Genomic DNA, 22,814 nt, shown 5'->3' with positions numbered 1-22,814 from the left:
TTTAAAGTAATTTATTGTATCTCATTGTGAATTTCTATTGTCAAAGCTCAAATATCTTTATAGGAAAATATCTCAAAAGAAAAGTTAGCAATGGCCTTCAATTTGTTATCAAGATTTCCGAGTGATCAATTTATGTGTCGCACAACAATCTTCACAGTGTTCATCAATTAGCGTTTGCATTAAGTAAGAAGTCATTTCATTGCCATACACAAAGGCATCAATAAAATAACATTGTAATTGTAGCGTATTTTTCATTGTATAGTATTTTTAATAATCCTTTGTGATATTTTCATATAAGATGGCAAGCGTGAAGAAACTCGCATCAAATTTTATCAAGATGGACAAAAGTTTGATTTCATATTATGAAGTGGAATTTTGATGATGGCTAAGGAAAAAATTTATTCTCTTGGAAGTGTTTCGTATAATAAGAATATGAATCAAAAAAATAAGTAAGTAAGTTATTATTATTATTATTATTATTATTATTATTATTATTATTATTATTATTATAAAGTATACATAAATTTTGTGTTAGTAGTTTGTGAGAAATATTTACATACAACACAAATCTTCCTTGAGTGATCATATACAATATTTAAATTTTATTTGAAGTAAAGTATGTGGGTCGGGTAAAATTTTTTTTTTATTTTACAAAGAAATGATCTAGAGAAATGATAACAGGTTTGATAATCCAAAGTCTATGATGTAAAAGAACCCTTATTTATAATAATAATAATAATAATAATAATAATAATAATAATAATAATAATAATAATAAACTATGTATTATTATGTTGGTTCTTAATATTAATTATGTAAATAGTTGTGGAGTATAAATGTTATCCTATATGAAGAGGATAAATTAATTTGTATAATATTGCAAATAGGTAGTATGGTTAAAATTCCATAATGTTTATCAAATTTGAATTGATAAACATTCCACACATATGTACATATATATATATATATATATATATATATATATATATATATATATATATATATATATATATGTGTGTGTATATATATATATATATATATGTGTGAAATTTAATTTTGTATTGGATCACAAAGAATTTGTTATTTCTATTTGTAATTAAATGCTTGCAATGTTGTATTTTATGACTTTAAATTGATAATGAAACTTATAAAATAAAGTTACATAAACTTAGTAAGTTACAAAAACATATGACAAGTTCAAAATTTTGCTTAACATACACCAAATGTGAACTTCATCACCGGGAATCACCATATATCGAACATAGTAACAAGAAGATTTTGTATGTGAGTTGATATAAATTCTAGGTGAGACTCTCTTCCTAAAACATCTTTTTCTCCTTACTACAGTGCTTAGGAATGTATATCGGAAATATATTTTGAGATACAAACAAGAAAATTATAACGACGTGAGAAAAACTTAAATGGAAGAAGAAACAAAATCTACAATTGAGGATTGCAAATTCTCTATGTAAATTTCTAGAGAGGAGAAGAATTCAGAAAGTGCATGTATATTCTATGTATATCTCATGTAAGAAATAACTTACACATGCCTTCTATATTTATAGAAGAGCATACAACCATTCATGAAGTAATATGTCACTTTATGAACCGCAACATCGATTCACGAATCAATGTCGAGTATAAATCAATACATCCCAATATATTCAGTTAATATAACCATATTAACTGTAGGTAGTTATGACATAACTAACAAAATCGAATAAAACAAACATTGCAAAAACCAGTGCAAAACTCACGACCAGTGAAAAACTTCGCGACTCGCGACCAGTGACAAAAGTTGCGACCCACGAATTGTGTTTTTTCCAAAACAGAAACTTTGCTTTGAAAACTCGCGACCCGCGAGCCTTTTCGCGATGCGTGAAAAAACACTTTCTACAAAATTAGTAACTTTGCAATTTTTGGGATATTACCAAATTATTTATTTAAAATTTAATTAATTATCATTTTCGATGACCATTATACACTTTAAATGACAACATAAAATTGGAGAGGTACCAATTTTATACTTTTAAGTGTAAAATAACAAAGATAATATTTTAATTATGAATAATCTGCATATCATAGTTTGACTGTTTGAGGCATAGAGATTGAGTTATATAAAGAAATCTCTAGTCATGTTTTTTTTGTTTGGTGTTGTTTCCTCTTGAGTTTTGGGAAGTGAGGGCTATGCTTTGTTTGTTCGGTATTGTTTTACCGTGTGTTTTGGAAAGTGTTCTTTTTTTACAGCTTAGATAATAAAATATTTTTTTTAGAGTTAATATATTACTCTTTTAGCTGCTAAAAAAAAAGAAATCTCTAATTTTAAGATATTTTAAAAGTAATTATTTTTATAGTAAATATACACTAAAAAAATATGATAATGTTATATAGTGGTAAAATTTGGTCGGAAATTTGATAACATTAATCATGAAATGTGATTTTTAAATTAGCTTTGCATAAAAAAAAAGTATTAAAGCTCTATTAAGGGAGGATTATTGGAATCTACAACAAATTAGGAAATATCTTACACACTATAAGTATAGTGGGACGTAAAAAATGGTATCAATACTATAATGTGTTTTAGAAACAAAATAAAAGAAATTGAAATAAAGAGACAATAGCTGGTTTCCGTGGCGTGACACTTTACAAAGGCTATTTGCCGGACGCAACCAAGGGTTCCGAGGCACAACACTTAAAGTGGCTTTTATTTTTGTGATGATTGTTTCGTTGAATTAAAGCTTTATTTTATTGTGTTATTTTATAGGATGTGTAGCTTGCAATATTACTCTATAAATAGGGAATTATATGAAAATTCAGATTAAAAAGACATTTGTCACACAAATCCATTTTCTCTAAATTTAAGAAACACTTCTTGTCTTTCATTTATACTTGAACATATAAAGAACTTTATAAACTCTTCGTACAGTTTTTGATTTTAAATCAACTTTTAAAAGCACATTTTCATTTAGATTAACAACTTTGTATTAAGTGTTAATATGATTTGATTATATCTCATTGCATTGTCAAAACTTAAGTATCTTTGTGGCTTGAAATATCACAAAAGAAAAGCTTTGCAATGACCTTCAATATGTTACCAAAATTTTTTGAGCGACTTAAGTGTAGTAAACAAATCTTTACGGGGTTCATCAATTGTCATTTATCTAAAGCAAGAAGTTTTGTCATTGTCATACACAAAGACGTCAACAATATAGCATTGTAAATTGTAATTGTAGTGTATTTTTCATTGTATTATATTTCTAAGGAAAAATAAGAAACTACTATAACTATAGGTGTATTTGTAAAAAATTATCTTTTGTATTTTTTTTTGCAAAAAATTACCTAATATAATATATTTCTCTGCAAATAACTACCATTTAACAAAAAATGTTAATTGACCATGAAGTTTGAGGGTTTGACCAATTTGAGAGGTTAAGTTGTCTATGTGGCAGTATCTCATTGGTTCTCGTATTTTTAAATAATTAAAAATTAAAACATATAAATTAACAAAAGAAAAAAAGATATTTGACGTCATTTTTACTCATCATAATGATATTTTTTCAAAAAACAAATGTCGCGATTATCGTTATGGGGTACCTCTTTCGAAAATCTGGTCAGAATAAGTACTTATTTTCGAAAGAGTTACCCCATAAGGATTATCGCGACGTTTATTTTTTGAAAAGATATCATTATAATGGGTAAAAATGACGTTAAAAATATTTTTCGGTTTACGTGTAGGCGAATAAGTACTTATTTTGACCATATTTCTAAAAGAGTTATTCCATAAGGATAATTGTGACGTCCGTTTTTTGAAAAATCATCGTTATGATGGGTAAAAATGACGTTAAATATCTTATTCAGTTTACATGTCAAGAAATAGGCGAATAAGTACTTGTTTTGACGGATTATCGAAAGAGTTATCTCATAAGGATAATCGCGACGTTCGTTTTTTGAAAAAATATCGTTATGATGGGGTAAAAATGACGTCAAATATCTTTTATTTTTTTGTTAATTTATGTGTTTTAATTTTTAAATATTTAAAAATACGAAGACCAATGAGATATTGCCATGTAGACTACTTAACCTCTCAAATCGGTCAAACCCTCAAACTTAACGGTCAATTTATTTTTTTTGTAAAGTGGTAGTCATTTGCAAAGAAATATATTACATTGGGTAGTTTTTTGCAAATAGACTTATAGATAAAGTAGTTTCATATAATTTTTTCTATTTCTAATAGAAATTTGTCCCATTAACTTTTGTCATATTTCTACTTTTAGCTATGATTTTCAATCTTTCTTTTATTTTCATCAACATACCTTACTTATCTTTTCATTTTATCCACATATTTATCTTATTTTCTCATCAAATATCAATTTATCCACATTTTAGTTTCTCTATCAAATATCTATGAGGCAAAGTTAATGAGAAAGAGAACTGATCGAGAATATGATTCTCGCGGATATCAATTTCAATGATTATATGAATTATGATAAAATTAAAATAATGAATGTTTGACAATACTTGTATAAAAAGAAGATAGTATATAGATGAGCTTATAGGAAAAAAAAGTAATTAAGGGTACGTTTAAATTATGCTTCTGTTTTTTGTTTTAAAGATAAGGTAGATAGTTACTTAGAAAAAAAAAAGAAATATAGAAAATTATTAATGGTACGTTTTAATTTTGAATTTTAAAGTTTGCTTGAATTTTTATAAAATAATGTGTTAAAGGTAGATCTTCTTAGACTCTTAGTCATCTTCCTTGCACAAACAATAACAATATAATTTTGTATTTTGGAGAGCATTCTCCAACATAAAACTTTGTTTGTATTAGAGTAACTTTTTTGCTATTAACTTGAACAATCGAAGATAATCACCCTTTTCAAATATGTTTCTGATTTATCATCACCACAATAAGTCAATACTTCGTGAATCAAAAAGCTAACAATTTCTATTTGAGTAATAATCTAATTTCATAATACTTTTCAATTCTATATGACCAATTATACATTATATTAATTTTACTGTGTAATAGCAAAAAGAAAGTTTGATTGTAAGTATATTATTTGTCTTTTTTTTATTAGTTAGTATTAATGGAATTTAACTGATTGACATTTTTTACACTTACCACATTTTGCAAATATATATTTTCAGAAAAACTCATACATTAATGGATGCTATAAATCACAATTATTCCAATTATACAGTTGTACATAAATGCATTGTTTAAAAAATTATAATGGGAATATATAATGTACTGTGTAGAACATTATATATAGTCTGATAAAATTTCAGAATTACACCGTGTATAAACTAGAAAATTATACTATTTATTCCAGTGTAATTGGAATTACACAATTTAAAAAATTATACTGCAAAATCACATTGTGTATAAAATTATACAGCAATTTAGGAAATTACTTGAAGTGCATAGTATTTCCTTTTTTTTCTATCAATTGTTATTTAAAAGTAAAATGACATAAAATTCAATTAATTGATCATTAAAATCAGTCATTTATATTGTTAGACTATCATAATTACAATTTCGAATTTTAGGAAAAATGTGAAGTATGGTTTGCAATCTACAATTTCATTAAAATATTAACGTATTTAAAAAACAGTGCATTGCACGAGTTTCTATCCTAGTAATCTAATAATTTTGATGTTTATTAAGTTCAGTAGGATGATTTGGGCTTGAAGAAGTTTACAAAGACGATAAGCAAAAAAGCTAACGAGCGTTCAAAATGCAAAAACTTTGAGATGGAATTTGACCCATGTTTATTCTTTTGATAATAACTTTTGCTAAAAGATCAATTATGATACAAGATAATTGAGTCAGCTTTCCAATAATATATCATATAACTATTTTCAATACCAGAGCAAAAAAATAATGGTCGTTTGAAGTTTGCCGGTAGGAAGCCAAACAACTAGTCACCGCTTTTTCTTTAGAGTGCATCTTCAAATTCGTTTCCTTTGATTTTGTTCGAAATTATTTATATATTAAGATAGTTTATAAGGATATACTTAGTCCAAATAAAGGAATTAAGTATAGGAAAAATTACCTAAAATAATCCAATATTTTTATGATTTTATCATATTAATCTCAACTATTAATTAATCATGAATAATTTCAACTTTATAAGGTATTTGCCTAGATTAAACTTAAATATCTGGATTACCTGCTATAATAGGTAATTTATCAAAAAAGTAAACTAAAAATTAATACAAAGTTAGAGAAAAATTTTATAAATTTACATAATATTCTAAAAGAATTTTAACATATTTTCAACATTTTTTTGACATTTATTTTAATTGATCTTTTTTTTAAAAGAACTTGCTATAACAGGTCATCCAGTTTCCCAAGTTTGTTCTAGGCAAATATCCCATAAAGTTGGGATTATTCATGGTTAATCAATAAGTGGGAATATGTAGAAAAATCATGAAAATGTTAGATTATTCTAGATAATTTTTCTTTAAATATATCTCAAGACATTTTATTTTCCTTATTTTTTAATCTTCATTATGCTCGGTGTTGTTTGATTTTATTATTAAATTTCAAGTAATTTTTCTTTATTTATTTTCTTTCTTTTAATTTTTTTATTTTATTTTCTTTAATTTGTTCTTGATGTCTAGATTATTTATTTATTTATTTCATCTTTCATGTAAACTACCATGTCTAGTGACTTGATTGTCATATATAGGGTAGAGAGATTGATCCCAATTTAAGCATGGATTCATGTTATTGTGAAATTATTTATAGAATTGTAGATTCTTGATCAAATATGTGCATTATAAATCTTGAATTATAGAAGCATATCTTTGTTAAACTAGTCAATAGAATATAAGTTTGCGATTAAGAGTAATTTCTCTTTGAGATATATATTTACGTTACATTTCTATTAATTTAACAAGTATGACGAGAAATCGAGGATGAATAGATAACATAGTGCATAACATTGTTTGATTTGGAAAATTTGAAGAAAATAAGCTTATTTAGAAAATAAGCGCCTCTAATTCTAATTTTAAAGTTTGGTTGTGTTCGCTATTACTAACAACAGGCCATTACTTAAGTTGAACAATCGCTCGTTGTTACTAATAGCGGGTCATATACAAACAAAAGCTTATATTAAGGTATGTGGGAAAAAATTGCCTGATGTTACAAATAGCAGCCTATTAACATCCAAAGTCAACGACAATAAAAAAAAAGTCAAAAATGTCAACCCAATCGCCCCCTGTTTGTTTGTAAGAGCAGCCAACTACTTGGCTGGTATTTTTGACTCAGTTTAAGTAATCACCCGCTGTTAGTAACAACCAACACAACCAAACTTTAGCATTAGAGTAGGAGGCACTTATTTCGGGCGAAATAAGTTTTTTTAGAAGCTTATTTTAGAAATGTTTTTTTAAAAAACTCATTTTACTCAAATTTTCGTTTGATTTGACTGAGTTTAATTTGCATAGATAGGTCTAGCCCATAACATAGTCCATGAATAGATAATGTAGTGGTCTGTTCTTAGTTTGAGGGTGAGTTTTTGGCTTTCAATCCCCTAAGTTTTTTAGTTGTTTGGCGTAGGTTTACGTACATACATATATATATATATATATATATATATATATATATATATATATGTATTTGATCGCTTGGTTAATAATGTTTGCGTTTATGAAAAAAAAAAGTATAAATTGATAGAATTGGTAGAATGATTGGTTGCCATTTCATTTCAAAATGAGAGAATAAATACAAGAGTAATCTTGCAGAATAAGGAAACTAGCTAATTACAAAATACTTACCAAAATATAAAGATTTACAAGATATGCACAATATTCTATTCTATTACACCCCGCAGTCGAATCGGGAGGTTTGCGAACGTTGAGACTGGATCGAAAATCATTAAAAAGAACTTGAGGCAGACCCTTGGTAAAGATATCGGCAATTTGATATTGAGATGGAATATGAAGAACCCGAACATCACCATACTGAACCTTTTCATGAACAAAATGAATGTCTATATCGATATGCTTAGTGCGTTGATGATGAACAGGATTGCCCGACAAAGAAACAATACTAACATTGTCACAATAAACAAGAGTGGCCTTGGGAATAGAACAATGAAGCTCAAGAAGCAAGTTACGAATTCAACAAGTTTCAGCTACAACATTAGCAACACCATGATACTCAGCTTCGGCACTAGGCTTAGAGACCGTAGGTTGGCGCTAAGCAGACCAAGAGATCAAATTGTCATCCCAGAAAAACACGGTAAACGGAAGTGGAACGACGAGTGTCAAGACAACCACCCCAATCAACATCAGTATAGGATAAGAGAGAAGAAACAGGGGACTTATATAGTTGTAGTCCATGGTCAAGAGTCCCTTGAATGTACCAAAGAATTCTATGAAGAGCAACCATATGTTCAAATCGAGGATCATGCATAAATAAGCACACTTGTTGAACGACATAAGAAATATTCGGACGGGTGAAAGTAAGATATTGTAAGGTCCCAACTAAGCTGCGATACAAGGTAGGATTATCAAATGGAGACCCAACATCAGCACAAAGTGTGCTGGATGTAGTAACAGGAGTAGGAGCAGGTTTGCATTGAGACGTGCCAGCTTTATCCAGAATTTCAGCAGCATATTTGGTTTGAGAGAGAAATAGACCTGTAGGAGTACGAGAAATAACAATACCCAAGAAGTAACTGAGAGGACCCAAGTCCTTCATTGCAAATTCCGAACTTAATTTAGACATGACAAACTGATGGAGAAGATCAGAAGAACCAATGAGTATAATATCATCCACATACAAAATAAAATAAGCAATATTGGACCCATGATAATAAACAAACAAAGAGTTATCAGAAATGCTATTACGAAAACCAATTGCAGTCACAAAATCAGCAAACCGTTAATACCAAGCTCGAGGGGCCTACTGTAGACCATAAAGAGAATTTCGGAGAAGACACACATGATCGGGTCGAGTGGGATGACGGAAACCCAAAGGTTGATGTATGTACACAGTTTCATTCAAGTGACCATGGAGAAAAACATCCAACTGATGAATGGACCAAGATTTAGATAGAGCAATACTCAAAACAATGCGAATAGAAGCAAGTTTGACCACAGGGCTAAATCTCTCATCACAATCAATGCCCTCTCTTTGAGACTTGCCATCACCAACAAAATGCGCCTTATGGCGCTCAAAAGAACCATCAGACTTAGTTTTTACTCGGAAAATCCACAAGGAACGAATAACATTAGCATTCGGAGGTCGCGGCACAAGATCCCAAGTATTATTCTCAATTAAACACTAGTGTAAAAATCCTCAAATGCTGCGGTTTTTTGGTCACCATATACTGCGGTTTCAACACCAAGCATTAGTGATAGCAGCAAATTGGCTTTTTTAAATGTTGCGATTTAAAACTGCAGCACAAAAACACACTTATGCTGCGATTCTGATAGAACCGCAACATATAGTGTGTTTTTTTTAATTCAAAAAACACACTATATGATGCGGTTTTCCTAAAACCGCAGCATATAGTGATTACTGTTTTTTTTTGGATTTTTTCGTTTTATTAATAATATAATGCTAATTCATTTCTAATGCACACAGTTGCAATCAACAAATAATCACAATAAATGCGTCACTAATATACACTCGATCATTAAAATAAACAAATATAATATATATATGTATATATATATATATATATATATATATATATATATATATATATATATATATATATATATATATATATATGTATATATATATATATATATATATATATATATATATATATATATATATATATATATATATATATATATATGATATATATTATATAAATTATTAAAAAAGTTACATTATATGCTGCGGTTTTGAGGCGTGTTTTGTTTTAAAAAAAAATAAAAAATACCTTATATGGTGCGGTTTTCAAAGAACCGTAGCATATAAGGTATTTTTTATTTTTTTTAAACAAAAATTACATATAATGTAACTTTTTTTCCCTCGTTTTTTCATGCCATTTAAAGTTGGGTTAAAAAAACCACAACAAATGTCACGTAACAAATAAGATTATTTTCACTAGTGAAAGCATCAAACTCATCCTTCATAGCTTGTTTCCAGTTAGGGTCACGGAAAGGCATGCATAGGATTTTTTGGAATAGGAGATAAGGAGACGGAAAAGGCGTGAGAAGTGTATTTGGATTTGGGTTTGAAAATGCCATGCTTACTACGTGTAGTCATGCCGGGTGAAGAAGGAGGATTTGGTGATGAGGGGCGATTTAAGGAAAAAAGTGGGCTAGAGGATGGGGTATGTGATGGGCTGCGTGAGGCAGGTCCATGAGGAAGGGAAATAGGAGCTGGAGGGTGGCTAACTGGGCTGGGTCCAGTGTTCTGAGTTGGTGGGGGAGGGTTTATATTGTGGGTAGCTGTTGTTAGGCCATTAGAGAGACGAGGCCCAGTAGATGAGGGGTGGGGGTTAGGAGATGGGTTGCTGCTGTTGGGCTGAAATTGATGGAGGAAAAAATAAAGATTAAGATCATCTAAAAAATCATATTCTCTAGGAAAGGATTGTGAGGACCGAGAAAAAGGAAAGGAGGCTTTGTCAAAAAGGACATGGCAGGAGAGAATAATCTCGTGAGAGGAGAGATCATAGCACTTTTAACCACGATGCGTAGATGGTTATCCCAAAAAGACACGTGGAGATGAGCGAGGTTGTAATTTATGAACTTTTGTGGAAGACATGAGAGGAAAATATAAACACCCAAAAATCCGAAGATGCGTATAAGTGGGAGATTTATGGTAATGCTAGTGAGTAGGAGTTAAATGACCAAGTAACTTGGAGGGGAGAATGTGGTATTCAAGGCGTAAGGCCAAAAATAAGAGGGAAGGGATGCATGACACAATAATGTACGAATGATATTATTCATTGTGCGAATTTTTCTTTCGGATTTTCCATTTTGGGATGAAGTTTGGGGGCAAGAGAAACGAAGAGAGATACCCCGAGTAGCACAAAAATGGTGAAAATTTTTATCATCAAATTCACCTCCATGATCAAATTGAAAAGATTTGATATTAAGCTCAAATTGAGTATTAACAAAGGTGTTAAAATGCACAAAAAAATCATACACTTGAGACTTGCGAAATAACGGAAAAGTCCATAAAAATTTGTATAATGATCAAGAAAGAGGACATAGTGTTTGTATCCCGAAGGGCTTGAAACGGGAGAAGACCATTCATCACTATGAATAATATCAAAAGGTTTAGTTTCACAAATTGAGAATTAACAAAAGATAATCTAACATGTTTACCCAAAGGACAAGAATGACACCCAAAAGATGGAGTTTTATTACATTGGATAGAATTAGAAGAATATAAGGAATGCAAAATGTCATTTTCCGGGTGACCTAAACGGGAATGCTAAATACTAAAAGATAAAAAAGCCGTATATGGAGAGGAGATGATGGTAGCTCCATGTGTCGAATGAAAAGGATAAGGATTATCAGTGCTATTAGACCGTAAAAGGATATTCCCGGTGCCCAATTCCAAAAGGATCAAATTCAACAGTAAGATTTTTAATGAGTTTAGGGGCATATAAGACATTTTTGAGAGTAAGGGAAGGATTAGAGGGAGAAATAGGATAATCACCGTGACCTTGAACCGAAATCATATTACCATTACCAACAATTATGTGATTATAATATGATGCTTCAATGGAAAATACTTAAGAAAATTACCTTGAGAGTGAGACATATGGGAATTAGCACCGGTATCCATGTAGAAATGTTCATCTGGAGAGGACAAAGAGAGAGTACGCATATCATTTTTGATATTCATCGGAAAGTAGTCCGGCGAGAAAGATGATCCGGTAAAGAAATTATGTGCTGGACAAGGCCCAAAGATACCCAGAGAGGAGTTGGTGGTGGGATGAATTTTAGGAGAAGCCATGGAAGAAGCAAGAAAAGGGGGCGGCGGTAAGGGTGGGGACCGGTTGTCTTGGAAAGCAAGGAAGAAAGTAAAAAGCGTTGAAGAGAGGAAAAAGAACCTAAACTCTAAATACCATGATAGAATTGGTTGAATGATTGATTGCTATTTCATTTCAAAATGAGAGGATAAATATAAGAGTAATCTTAGAGAGTAAGTAAACTAGCTAATTACAAAATAATTACCAAAATATGAAGATTTACAAGATATGCACAATATTCTATTCTATTATAAATAACTTTTGAAATTATTTTCTATAAGTAGGAACAACAAAAATAATGTATTTTAGTATTTTGTGAGGTCTAACATTAACAAAAAGTAAATTTGAGGCGGATAGTATTAAATATATTAACACGACTATACGAACTTTTTTTGTTATAAGTGATTAGTATTGGTATATTAAGTTGATATATACTCCTTTAGTCTTATGTCATCTTATAGAGTTTACTATAATCTTCTTTTTTATCCATCTCATTGAGATTGATAAATTTTCTATTTTGATCATTCTATCTAATTCTCATTTAAACATTTAAATTCACTTTTTTGATATTATAGACCCATTTCAAAAATTTGCAAGTAAATAACCAATCTAATAAACTAGAAACGTGCAAGCATAGCAAATTTTATGGCAAAATGAAAACAATGCAAGAGTAAAGTAACTAGACTGTATTTTAGGTGTTCGGCATTAATTTTGAATAGATTTTTTGGATGGGGTTAATTTAAAGCCTTATATTTACTATCAGCCCTTCTTGTATGAGATTGTCTTATGGTGAAATAATCTTAAAATAAAAAGTCTATTAGCTAAAAGTTTTTATTATTAACCTAATATGAGACATATTTTATGGTGAGACTGCCTTATACAAGAATTTGTGATTTACTAAATATTTTACAATTTAAATAGGTTTTTATATATGGGTTATTTTTAAATAAATCAAGTTGATTTATCAAGTCATGGTATTCTTGAATTTTATATCTGCCGAGCATAGCCCTAAAACCTCTAAAGTCTCGAAACACCATTTCAATGGCAGCAACACTTCTCAGAGGTGGGCGATCGAAACACCATTTGACCATCATCCGCCATTTCTCTTCTTCAAGCGCCATTAACCCATCTCATCACAAAGATCACAGCCAAAACCATGTATATCTTGAACCTACCCCCATCATTGGAAGCTGGCAACCCCCTAAAGACCCCAAAGAAGCCGAAGCTAAACTCGCCTCTCTAAGACGTGACTATGCCAAGCAAGTCAAGGAACTTCGAAAGCAGTACATCCATGAGATGGAGTTGCAGAAGCAAGAGAAGATGCGCAAAGATGAAGCTCGAATGGTTGAGATGCTTCGTCAGAGAGAAGAGCGTAACAGATCTAAGGCTACTGCTGCTCAAGCCCGTGCTGCTGAACGAAAGATTTTTGAACAAGAGTTTCGCGAAACCCTGGTAATCTTTTTCTTTCTCAATTGAATTTTTTTGGGAACCTTCGGTTTGAATATATGTGTCAAATGAGATCTCTTTATTTTAATTTTGTGCGTTTTTTTTCAATTTTTTGGTTTATTTTAGTATATATGTGGATTTATTGGATTTTTCTTCTGCTGATGTTTTGCAGTTAACTTTAAATTAGTAATTAGAGCAAATATTGGGATTGTTATAGAATTTCAAAGCTCTTTAATCTGTAATAAAAATGTTTATTTTCTGTTTGTCTAGAATGAGAAGAGTCATGTCCTTTTCCAAAATAGGGGCAGTAAATATGAATCTGAAACGATATTTTTGTGGAAGAGATTTGATATTGTTATGGTGACAAAAAGGGTGAGTGGTGATGACACAAGGAGGGCAACTAGTATTACACTATAACATGATGAATGCTGGTCGTGGAGTTGTTTACATTTTATTGTTCATTTTTCTTGGCATGCTTAGTTTATGTCGAAGTCTAAGGGGAAATGGGGATGTTGTGGATGAAATAGTTGGGAAAATTGGTTTGCTTTCAATTTTGGACGGAAACATTTCCAAATGGATAGGAAAATACTTCTCCTTCCAAGTTTATCATTTTAAAATCTTTGTCAAACGTAAGGATTCCGACAAGGCAAACACCCCAGGAGTGATTGGATAAAATCTTAGGAAGCAAAGGGAGGGGAGGGGAGTTAACGAAGGGGGAGCGAGATTATGGAATTTTGCCTTCCAAATGTTTTCAATGTTGGACGAATTTGTTTTTTATAAAATGTAAGGAGCTTCTTCCCTCCAATTACCTTCCTTTCATTTCCCTTCTCTCGACCTTTTTGGAATTCAAATGATGAAAATGTTATCCCTACTTATCTTTTCCCTTTCTTTCTTTTCATTCAAATATAGTGTAAATATTTCTCTAATTTTGACAACAATACCGGAGCCGTAATTCCAAATGATTGAGGTTGGTTATATGAACTAATATATCAACTCTAATGATTGTCAACATGGATTATTTTTCTCCTTTCATTCCGATTTTCTACCATTTCGATTTGTAAGTTTAAATCATTCATATTCTTTTCCACTCCTATTTTTTGCAAATAATCTTCGACTTTCCTCGTTGTCTTTCTAAATCTTTCGAGCTCTAACTTTCTATAGTCCTTCCTGGTTCACTAATACCTTGTCTTTGCACATGCTAAAATCATCTTAAATGATTATCGTTCATTTTTTCTTTGATATTTGTAACTCCTAAACCCTTTCTTATGTCTTTGTAGTAAATTCTATCCCTCAAGGTATGCCTCATACAAAATATTTTTGTAACTTTGAATAAGGCATTAATAATGCTAAGTCCAAATTACAAGTTGAATTCATTTTTGACGTATATACTAGTCTTTTTTGCCTCAAGAAGCTTACTTATGTGGAGATTCATTGGTTTTATTTATGTTAGGTGACTAGGTTTCACACTTTGGGCTTATCATGAGAAATATTTTGGGTTTGTTGTCTAACTGAAATATTTGGCCAATATCCTACCAATTATTAGAGAGTTGCCAAGTTTTTTCTTTTTTGTTGTCATAATAAAGAAACCCAAGTTTCTTCTGACTTCCTGTATGTATTTCCGTCTTATTTTTTTGAAGAAGTTCATAGATTAAACGTCCAAATAGTTAAAACTGCAATATAATTTAGTGTTCAGTAATTTACTGTCAACACAAGGGAGAAGATGCTTTGTGCGCAACTATGAAGTAAAGGAGATACAAGTGTATAAAGTGAAATAGTGAATCCTTTTCTAATAAGTCTCAGCCTATTCTCTCTCCTTTTCCAAGTCTGCAAGGTGAAGTTATAGTGCTTGCATTGCTCACTCCTTTGATCAAATCAACACAGGAATTTTGCTTGCTCCTCCATAACTTAACCCTCCCTGTTTATACTCTCATTTTTCTGTCTCACATCTATTGCATATTCTGGTACCAAGAGACTGAACACACCTGCATTAGATAACTTAAACCATTAAAAATCCTAGAGCTGAATAAGAGAAAGGGTGAATTTTTAAAGTCAAAGACACTGTAAAAAGCCAAGAGATTCATGAGGAACTGACCTGCTATTTACATTTTTTATGAGTCAGCTCATCTACATTGGGATTCTTTACCTGGGTTATTGAAAAGGTTCCCCAGATGGATTGTGGTTTGCCTCCTGATTTTTTTTAACCAGCAAAAGCTTTACACTGCCATTAGTTCTGTTGAGGTAACTGCATTCTGAATTTCCCATCATCCTATAAAGGAATGGATGTCTGCCTATATGGTACCCTAGAATCTGACTTGTGTAGTTGCCAACTTATCAGTACCATATAGTCTACTAATGTATGCTTGGCTTTGGGTTGTATTTCTCATTAGAGAATTCATTTTTTTCTGAATTTTTTGGAACTACCTTAGGCTATTGGAACTTGCACGCACCTTTCAAGCCTTTTATTTTTCAGTTGAACTAAGGTGGTCCATTGTTGTTTACAACTTGGCTAGCTGAAGTCTCAAACTACTAAAATGTTGAAACTTAACATTTTTCTCTACGAGGTGAAAAAAATAAATCCGAAGACTATGATGTGTAATTGTAGTCCTTAGATCCTTAGAATTAGCTTAGTGCTACTAAATGAACAAGCACCTATAAATTAAGTTTACTAATTATTTTCATCGATTTGCTATATATATTTTGGTTATTATTATGATTATGTTTTTGAAATTTATACACAAGTTTAGGATAAGTATATTACGACTTGCATGACACTGGAGAAGATAATTACCCCCACCCCAAACAAAAAAGTAATGACGAATTACATATCTAAATAAATGATTTGTAGACTATATTATTTTGATCAACTAGTGGTTAATTATTCATTTTAATATGCTACACTGCTACAATACTTTTTCTCATGATAACCATTGAATAAAATTGATGAATGTCAAATTACATAACGACCGCTTCATAACAAATTTTGATCTTACTGAATCCCAAAACCTGTTATGTAACCATGATTTAAAATCATTGAGTACCAACCATTTTAAGTTCTTAATCTAATATTCTGACATAATAGCCATTATCATCTTTTTTTTTAGGATCTGGATATAGTCACGCTTCATCCAAAACTCTATTGCCTCCCAAATAATTAGAGAATTGATGGATTCAATTAAAGATAGGCAATTATGGAATCAGAATGCGTTGAGAATTCCCAAACATTACATATGATATGAAAATGAAATAAGGTTTATTTCATTTTCCCAATCACACAGTTACAATCTATGTAAAAAAGGGAATATATGTGTGACTATTGATAAAAAAATATTACCAATGTCAGATTATGTAAAATTTTAGAACAACACATTCCATTGAAGCTTCTTTTGATCAAAAATGAAAAGAGAAATAATGGAATATCTTGAATCGTGAGAATTCCCAAATAAATGTAAAACAATTAATTGTAGAGTTGGTTTTGTGTGGATTTAGTGCAAACTAACAAGTGTGCACCAACCTTAAATTTAAGGAATGTGAGTTGGAGAGTGTGGCTAAGTGAACTGAACAGTGAAGAGTGTGGGCCAGTGAATGGAAGATTAGGGAAGAGCGCACAATAAAAGTAGCTTGGACTAAGTCCGTCTTTGACTTATACTTAATTGTGTTGTTTGGGATGGAAATGGAAGCAGAAATCAGGGGATAAAGGAACAGACATTCTGAAGCTTATTATTAATTAGTCATTACTTTTTAAGATTTTTTTTGGAAAAAGTTACTTAGAATAATCTAATTTTTACTCGATTTTCCTATAATAATCCCAGCTATTGATTAACCATGAATAATCCAAACTTTGAGGTATGCTTGCTCATAGTGCACCAAAGTTACTTATAATCGGTTTTACCGGTCACTTCTTTTAAATCACAATAAAAGAAATGAAAAAAAAAAAAAATTGAACACCTCTCAACTTTCCCATCCCTGCCTCAACTACCACCACCCTTTCCCAACAGCCACTCAGTCCATCTCTAAGACCACTCATCTCTTTCGTCCGTAACAGATTTTATTATGGTTATTATTCAGCTAAAGATCTAAGATGAATTGAATTCTTCATTTTCCACATTTCTTTGGCATTAATGGTAGGCCTGCAGCTTCCTAAGAAGTTGTAAAAGAAAGAAAATACGCAAATGTTGAGATATAAGCTTGGTTTGAGCTTAAGTTGGGTGAAAGATGATGGGTTTTAACTTTTAACTCCTTGAACTTTAAGTAGGCAATAATTGAAGGAGTTTAAACTAAAGAAATTGAGAAATTAATGTTTAAAATGAAGAGTGCTTCAATGAGAGATTTATAATTTATCTAAATTTTCTTCACCATAATGAAGATAATGCTGAGATACAAATCCTCCTAATCACCACCATTTATTTGCTCCCCTTAATGAGACAAATCAATTTGGTATATTTTAATCTACTCTGAGTATATACTAGTACTGTGTATACAATTCAATTTGGTATATTTGCATCATTCCAATTCCATCATTACTGATTACATTGAAGTATATAAATGTAGCTTATAGTGGTGAGGGGTGTGGAATGGAGGTGGGTTGGGTGGCTGTTGGGCAAGGTAAAAGTGCGAGGAGGGTGACAGTGGTGAGGGGTGGCAGTGGGGATGTGGTATATATATTCTGATTTCTTTTTACTGTTTTTTTATTATTTTTTCTTTTTGTTGTTAAATTACCTACAAAAACAGGTTACTATTTGCACTACAAAATTTATGGGTGATGACTCAAAAATTGGGATTATTTATGATTAATTAAAAGTTGGGATTATCGTAGGAAAACTAATTGTAAATTTTCCTTTTTTTTTTATCAAATTTTGGGAATTTGAATGAAAGTTTGATTTTGAAGGTACATGAAACATGAAAGAAAAGTCTAGCAGTGTTTACCTCCAAAATGCTTGACCCACTAATTTGACCCTGTAATTATAATTACAAGCCCATCATCAACACCTTCTAAGACCCATTGATCTTCCTTTCTTTATGTGTTTAAGATTATTTTATTTTTTTTGTTTTCCAATGGGCCTTTTGATTTTCTAGCTTCTTTTTTCTTTTAGTTTTCCCTTTTGAATTTCCTTTTCTTTGATTTTTATGTCTATGTCTTTCAACTTGTTTTTCTTTTAATTTTCTTAGCTTCTTATTTCAATTTTCATCTTCTATGATGTTTCTGTCTTATTATATGTTCTTAACTAATAATAATGTGATTGATAAACTTGGAAATGCACAAATTAATGTAGTAGTTGATTAAAAAATTATATGAATTTGTATATTTAAACTTTTGGAAGATTTAAAAATTTTCTGAGAAAAGTTGCAGAAAAGTTTTATGTCCATTCCCTTTATTTATAGATAAGACATTATTTCATCACTTTATTTCATCCAATCAATACTTTGAATTATGCAAACACTACATTAATTAGGAGATTAGGAAAAGTGACTTTCTAATGTAATTTAGTACTGTATCACAATAAACTATTTAAAGACACATAAGATGAATATCATGTATTTACGAACATTAAGATATAAAACAATTAGACATACTGTTTTAGTCTTTTAGAATATGGGTTCAGGTTCCCTTTAACACCATTTTGCACTTTATTAGTGGCTAGAAAATAATGATAACAAATGTTTTATTTCTTTAATGCAACAATAAAAAGAATCTCATATTGATTTAAGTTATGCTTTAAAATTCTTTTGTAAGCTTTTGAGAAAAAAATGTGTGCGTGCCGTCACCTACCAAAAGCTAGTTCTTTCGCCTTGTGCTTTGCACTTAGGCTGCAACACCCTTGTGCCTTTTAAAACTTAGTTTAAATCATGCGAACACACTTTTATTGTCCAATAATCCTTGGGCCTATGCGGCCCGTTTGGTAGGTGGTAATAAACGGTGGTAATAGGAATGAAAACTTAGTGTAATTTTGGTTGAAAAATCTCTTTGTTACCTTGATCGTCATGCTTGTCCAACTTCAATCATCTAATTTTCTTCATGAAATTCATTCCAATGCATTACCATTAGAAGTAGTATTAGGTGGTAATGGAAATTTGTGAACAAAAAAACTTTTTTGTGATTAAAGTTTAATTACCATGGGAATGATATGAAACTTTTGATGAAATTTTACACTATGAATCATTCTCATTACCATCATTTAATACCACTAACCAAACGGACCGTTGATGTAATGTTAAAATATTCCACTTTTGCAAGGTGTACGACAAGATGTCCTAATCGAGGTATAACTGTATGAAGCTTTTAGAAAATTTGATGGCCCTAGAGTTTTTGATTATCTTTATCTTCCTAAGTTCCTTGAGAGGCTTAGTCTGTCTCTTTTTATCTCTGTTTATAACACTCTATTTACATTGTGCATGATTGTAACACAAATATTTTACTTTCAGAGACTAGCTAGTGTCAAAGATGAAACATACATCTGAATTTTAGTTAAAACCAATAATGTAGTTTCTAAGAGGGGCTTCGAGCAGGATTTTTTTTTATCCTTTAACTTGTTATAATAGGATGCAACTTGTTAAGCTATATTAGACTAGTAGTATCTCCTTAATATTTTATGTTGTTGAATATAGGTTTTTCTGTATTTCAGATTTTTATTGGAGATTTACTGTAACATGAATCTCATTTTCTTGTGAGAATCAACCTTTTTATGGGGAGTTAGATTATTGAAAATTTTGGAGGAATTGAATTAGTTAATGATTTACGACTTATTTGTAGTTGTAGTTGAAATATATGATTGATGTATTTGTTGTAGTGCGTTAGTATGGGCTTGAGTGGCTCAACAAAATGCATGGGTGAATAGCGAGGGCTCTAAGGCAGATTACCGAGTCAGGCCAAAACAACTTATATATTTAGCTGATATTGTGTGAAGTTAAATTGCATTAAATTTTTAGTCGCTCACACGTGCATAATTACTTTTTAACAAGGAAATTTCCAAATATTCAATATTAAGAAGTCTATGCAAATAAAACAACTTTGGGATTTGGAATAGTTGGATGATGGTGGTATTGAGCAATATCATCTTTGTGATGAGTTATTGATTAGCATAGAACTGGGTTAGAAGACGCGCCAAATCTCCATTTGAAGCTAGTTATTACACATTCTGTAGGTCCAAGGAGTATTGCGAGTTCGCGAATAAATTAATCAATTTGGTTTGATTCATGAAGCCAACAAACTATTGTTGGGATTACGGCTTTGGCATTGTTGTATGTTGTGTTTAGTTATTTTATGAACACTGTAAATATAATAGTTCGTGTATATTTTATTCTTTAGGGGTTCCCTTTTATTTAAGCTCCATATGGGTTTTGCTTTTATTTATTAGCGTTTGCAGTTAATGAGAATTCGATAATTTTTCTCTAGAATTTGCGGGCAAGTATGGTTGTGTGATTCATCTAGTAAGTGAGCAAGAGAGTGAAACACTTTTTCATTCTGAACTTTTGAAATTCATTTAAGCCTGTTGTGATTCATCCTATGTGAATGGTCTCATTTTTAGATAATTTGATTACCCTTACAACCTTAGATGACGGCTGCAAATTTCAAAGCTTGTGTAGTCGTTAAATTTTTCTCGTGTACTTTGGATAAGGATGTATAATGCATGGTACTGAATATAAGAGCCAACAGATTTGGCCATTTGGGGCATGGACTTTTTTGCTTCTAGATGCTACTAATGTATTTGCTCATTTAGTTGATTTGGTTTTCCTTGAAACGGTTAAATTTCTTACCTATGTCAAATTAACACGATGTTTTGCAGATGAAAGAAAAAACAGAGAAGCTTGAACACTGGAGAATGCGAGAAAAAGCAATTGAAGAACGAAAGAACGCTGAAAAAGAGAATCTTCATAGGCAAAGTTCGATGTGGATTGATGAAAAAGAGTTGGAGGTGAGAATAATGAGCAATTTGGTGGATTCTTAGAAACTTTAGATGTTTGATGACTTGCCGTAGGTAATAAAAAAACTGGCATTGCTGCTGTTTTCTCTTTGTTTTGTAATTGGTGTTTGTAGATGTTGTCATCAAGTTTTCCCAAATTGATAGTTATCCATGCTAATATGTACGCCGTGTCGTGGTACCGATGCCTCTGTGCTGCCTGCCTCTATTGTGGCAGTAAAACCCATGCCTACTTACTAGCTCTTACTATAGACACGAATTAGGCACTAGCCGTTATATTCACTTCTCATGCAGTTATGCTTTTCGTTGGTCTACCTCTTCTCTTCTTTGGTAGTAGGTACTTATAGTAGTCGGTTAATATGTGATAAGAGGTACTGTTAGCAAAAAAAAAAAAAAAATGCAAGTTAGAATTGTTTGAAATTAATCATTAGTAAAGATTATTCACAGTTGAGGACAATATGTGAGATTATTAAGGATAAGTTTTCATCTAAATTATATTTACTTTTTATTTCTGTGAAATTGTAGTTGATATTTACTTAGTGTTAATTAGAAACAATATTTTTATAATCACTAGTAGGGTAAGGCCGATTGAGAGCCTCTTAATTATATTAGGGCAGGAAAATGTTAATAACTTAAAAAAAAAAACAGCCCCTTTTGTATGAGATCGTCTCACCGTGAGACGAGTCTATACAAAAGTCTCATTATGCTAAAAGTTTTTATTATTGGGTTATTTGACTCAAGTATGACACATATCTCACGATGAAATCGTCTCATATAAGAATTTGTGAAAAAGTAAATACAGTACTAGGGGAACTTGTACAAGGGATAAATGGCCTTTTCCCTCAAAGAAACGAAACATAAAAAGGTCCGAAGACAACAAAGCCACAAAAGCACAATCAAATACAAAGCCTACGCTAGCCTAGGACGACCTCTAAGAATGGGAAAGACTAAGTTAAATAAGTTTTTTCATAAAACAAATTCCCAGGGAAATTTAAATTTTAAGCGTTTTTGTTATCGAGCCTAATGTCAAAGTTTGTAAACTGTTACTAACAGTGAACAAAGAAAAATATTACTTTGTTTGCTATTAGTAACAACGAATAAAGAGGGACAATGTCATAACGTTTACAGGGACAGAGAAAAAAAAGGCAAGCTTTGTTCGTTGTTATAACAACAAACTAACTATTTCTTAATTTTTGTCCCTTTAAACGATATAACATTGTCCCTATTTGTTCCCTGTTAGTAACAGCGAACAAAGTATTTTTTTTTTCTTTTGTTCGTTGTTAGTAACAGTGAACAAACACTACCCTTAGGCTCAGACATGAAGACACTTATTTCGGGAATTAAATTTTTCCGAAGTTTATTTTAGGATTTCTTGTTTAAAAAGCTTATTTTATAGTTTATTTCTAAGAATGAAGAGGATATAATAGCCCACAAAAACTAGCAAAATATGAGGCCCACCAGAAGAGGCAGTGTTGTAATTGAAATAAATAGGCTTTAA

The 22,814-nt window shown here is 31.0% G+C and overlaps 1 protein-coding gene across 1 annotated transcript; it reads left to right on the top strand.

The window, feature by feature from the left end:
- The first annotated feature begins 12,912 nt into the window (after positions 1-12,912).
- LOC130815224 (uncharacterized) lies at positions 12,913-21,598 on the top strand. The gene is made up of 2 exons (XM_057681612.1): positions 12,913-13,406; positions 21,182-21,598. The coding sequence occupies exons 1-2, from the start codon at positions 12,996-12,998 to the stop codon at positions 21,341-21,343; spliced, it is 573 nt and encodes a 190-aa protein (XP_057537595.1). The 5' UTR covers positions 12,913-12,995; the 3' UTR covers positions 21,344-21,598.
- The last annotated feature ends 1,216 nt before the right edge of the window (positions 21,599-22,814 follow it).

This window comes from Amaranthus tricolor, chromosome 6 (assembly GCF_026212465.1).
Source record: "Amaranthus tricolor cultivar Red isolate AtriRed21 chromosome 6, ASM2621246v1, whole genome shotgun sequence".
NCBI lineage: Eukaryota > Viridiplantae > Streptophyta > Magnoliopsida > Caryophyllales > Amaranthaceae > Amaranthus > Amaranthus tricolor.
This window is presented reverse-complemented; position numbering and strand designations above follow the sequence as displayed.

Excerpts from the sequence above, each read along its gene's own strand:
- LOC130815224 (XM_057681612.1), top strand. The coding sequence starts at position 12,996 with ATGGCAGCAACACTTCTCAGAGGTGGGCGATCGAAACACCATTTGACC. Across the intron at positions 13,407-21,181 it reads AAGAGTTTCGCGAAACCCTG|ATGAAAGAAAAAACAGAGAA; the intron begins GTAATCTTTTTC and ends GATGTTTTGCAG.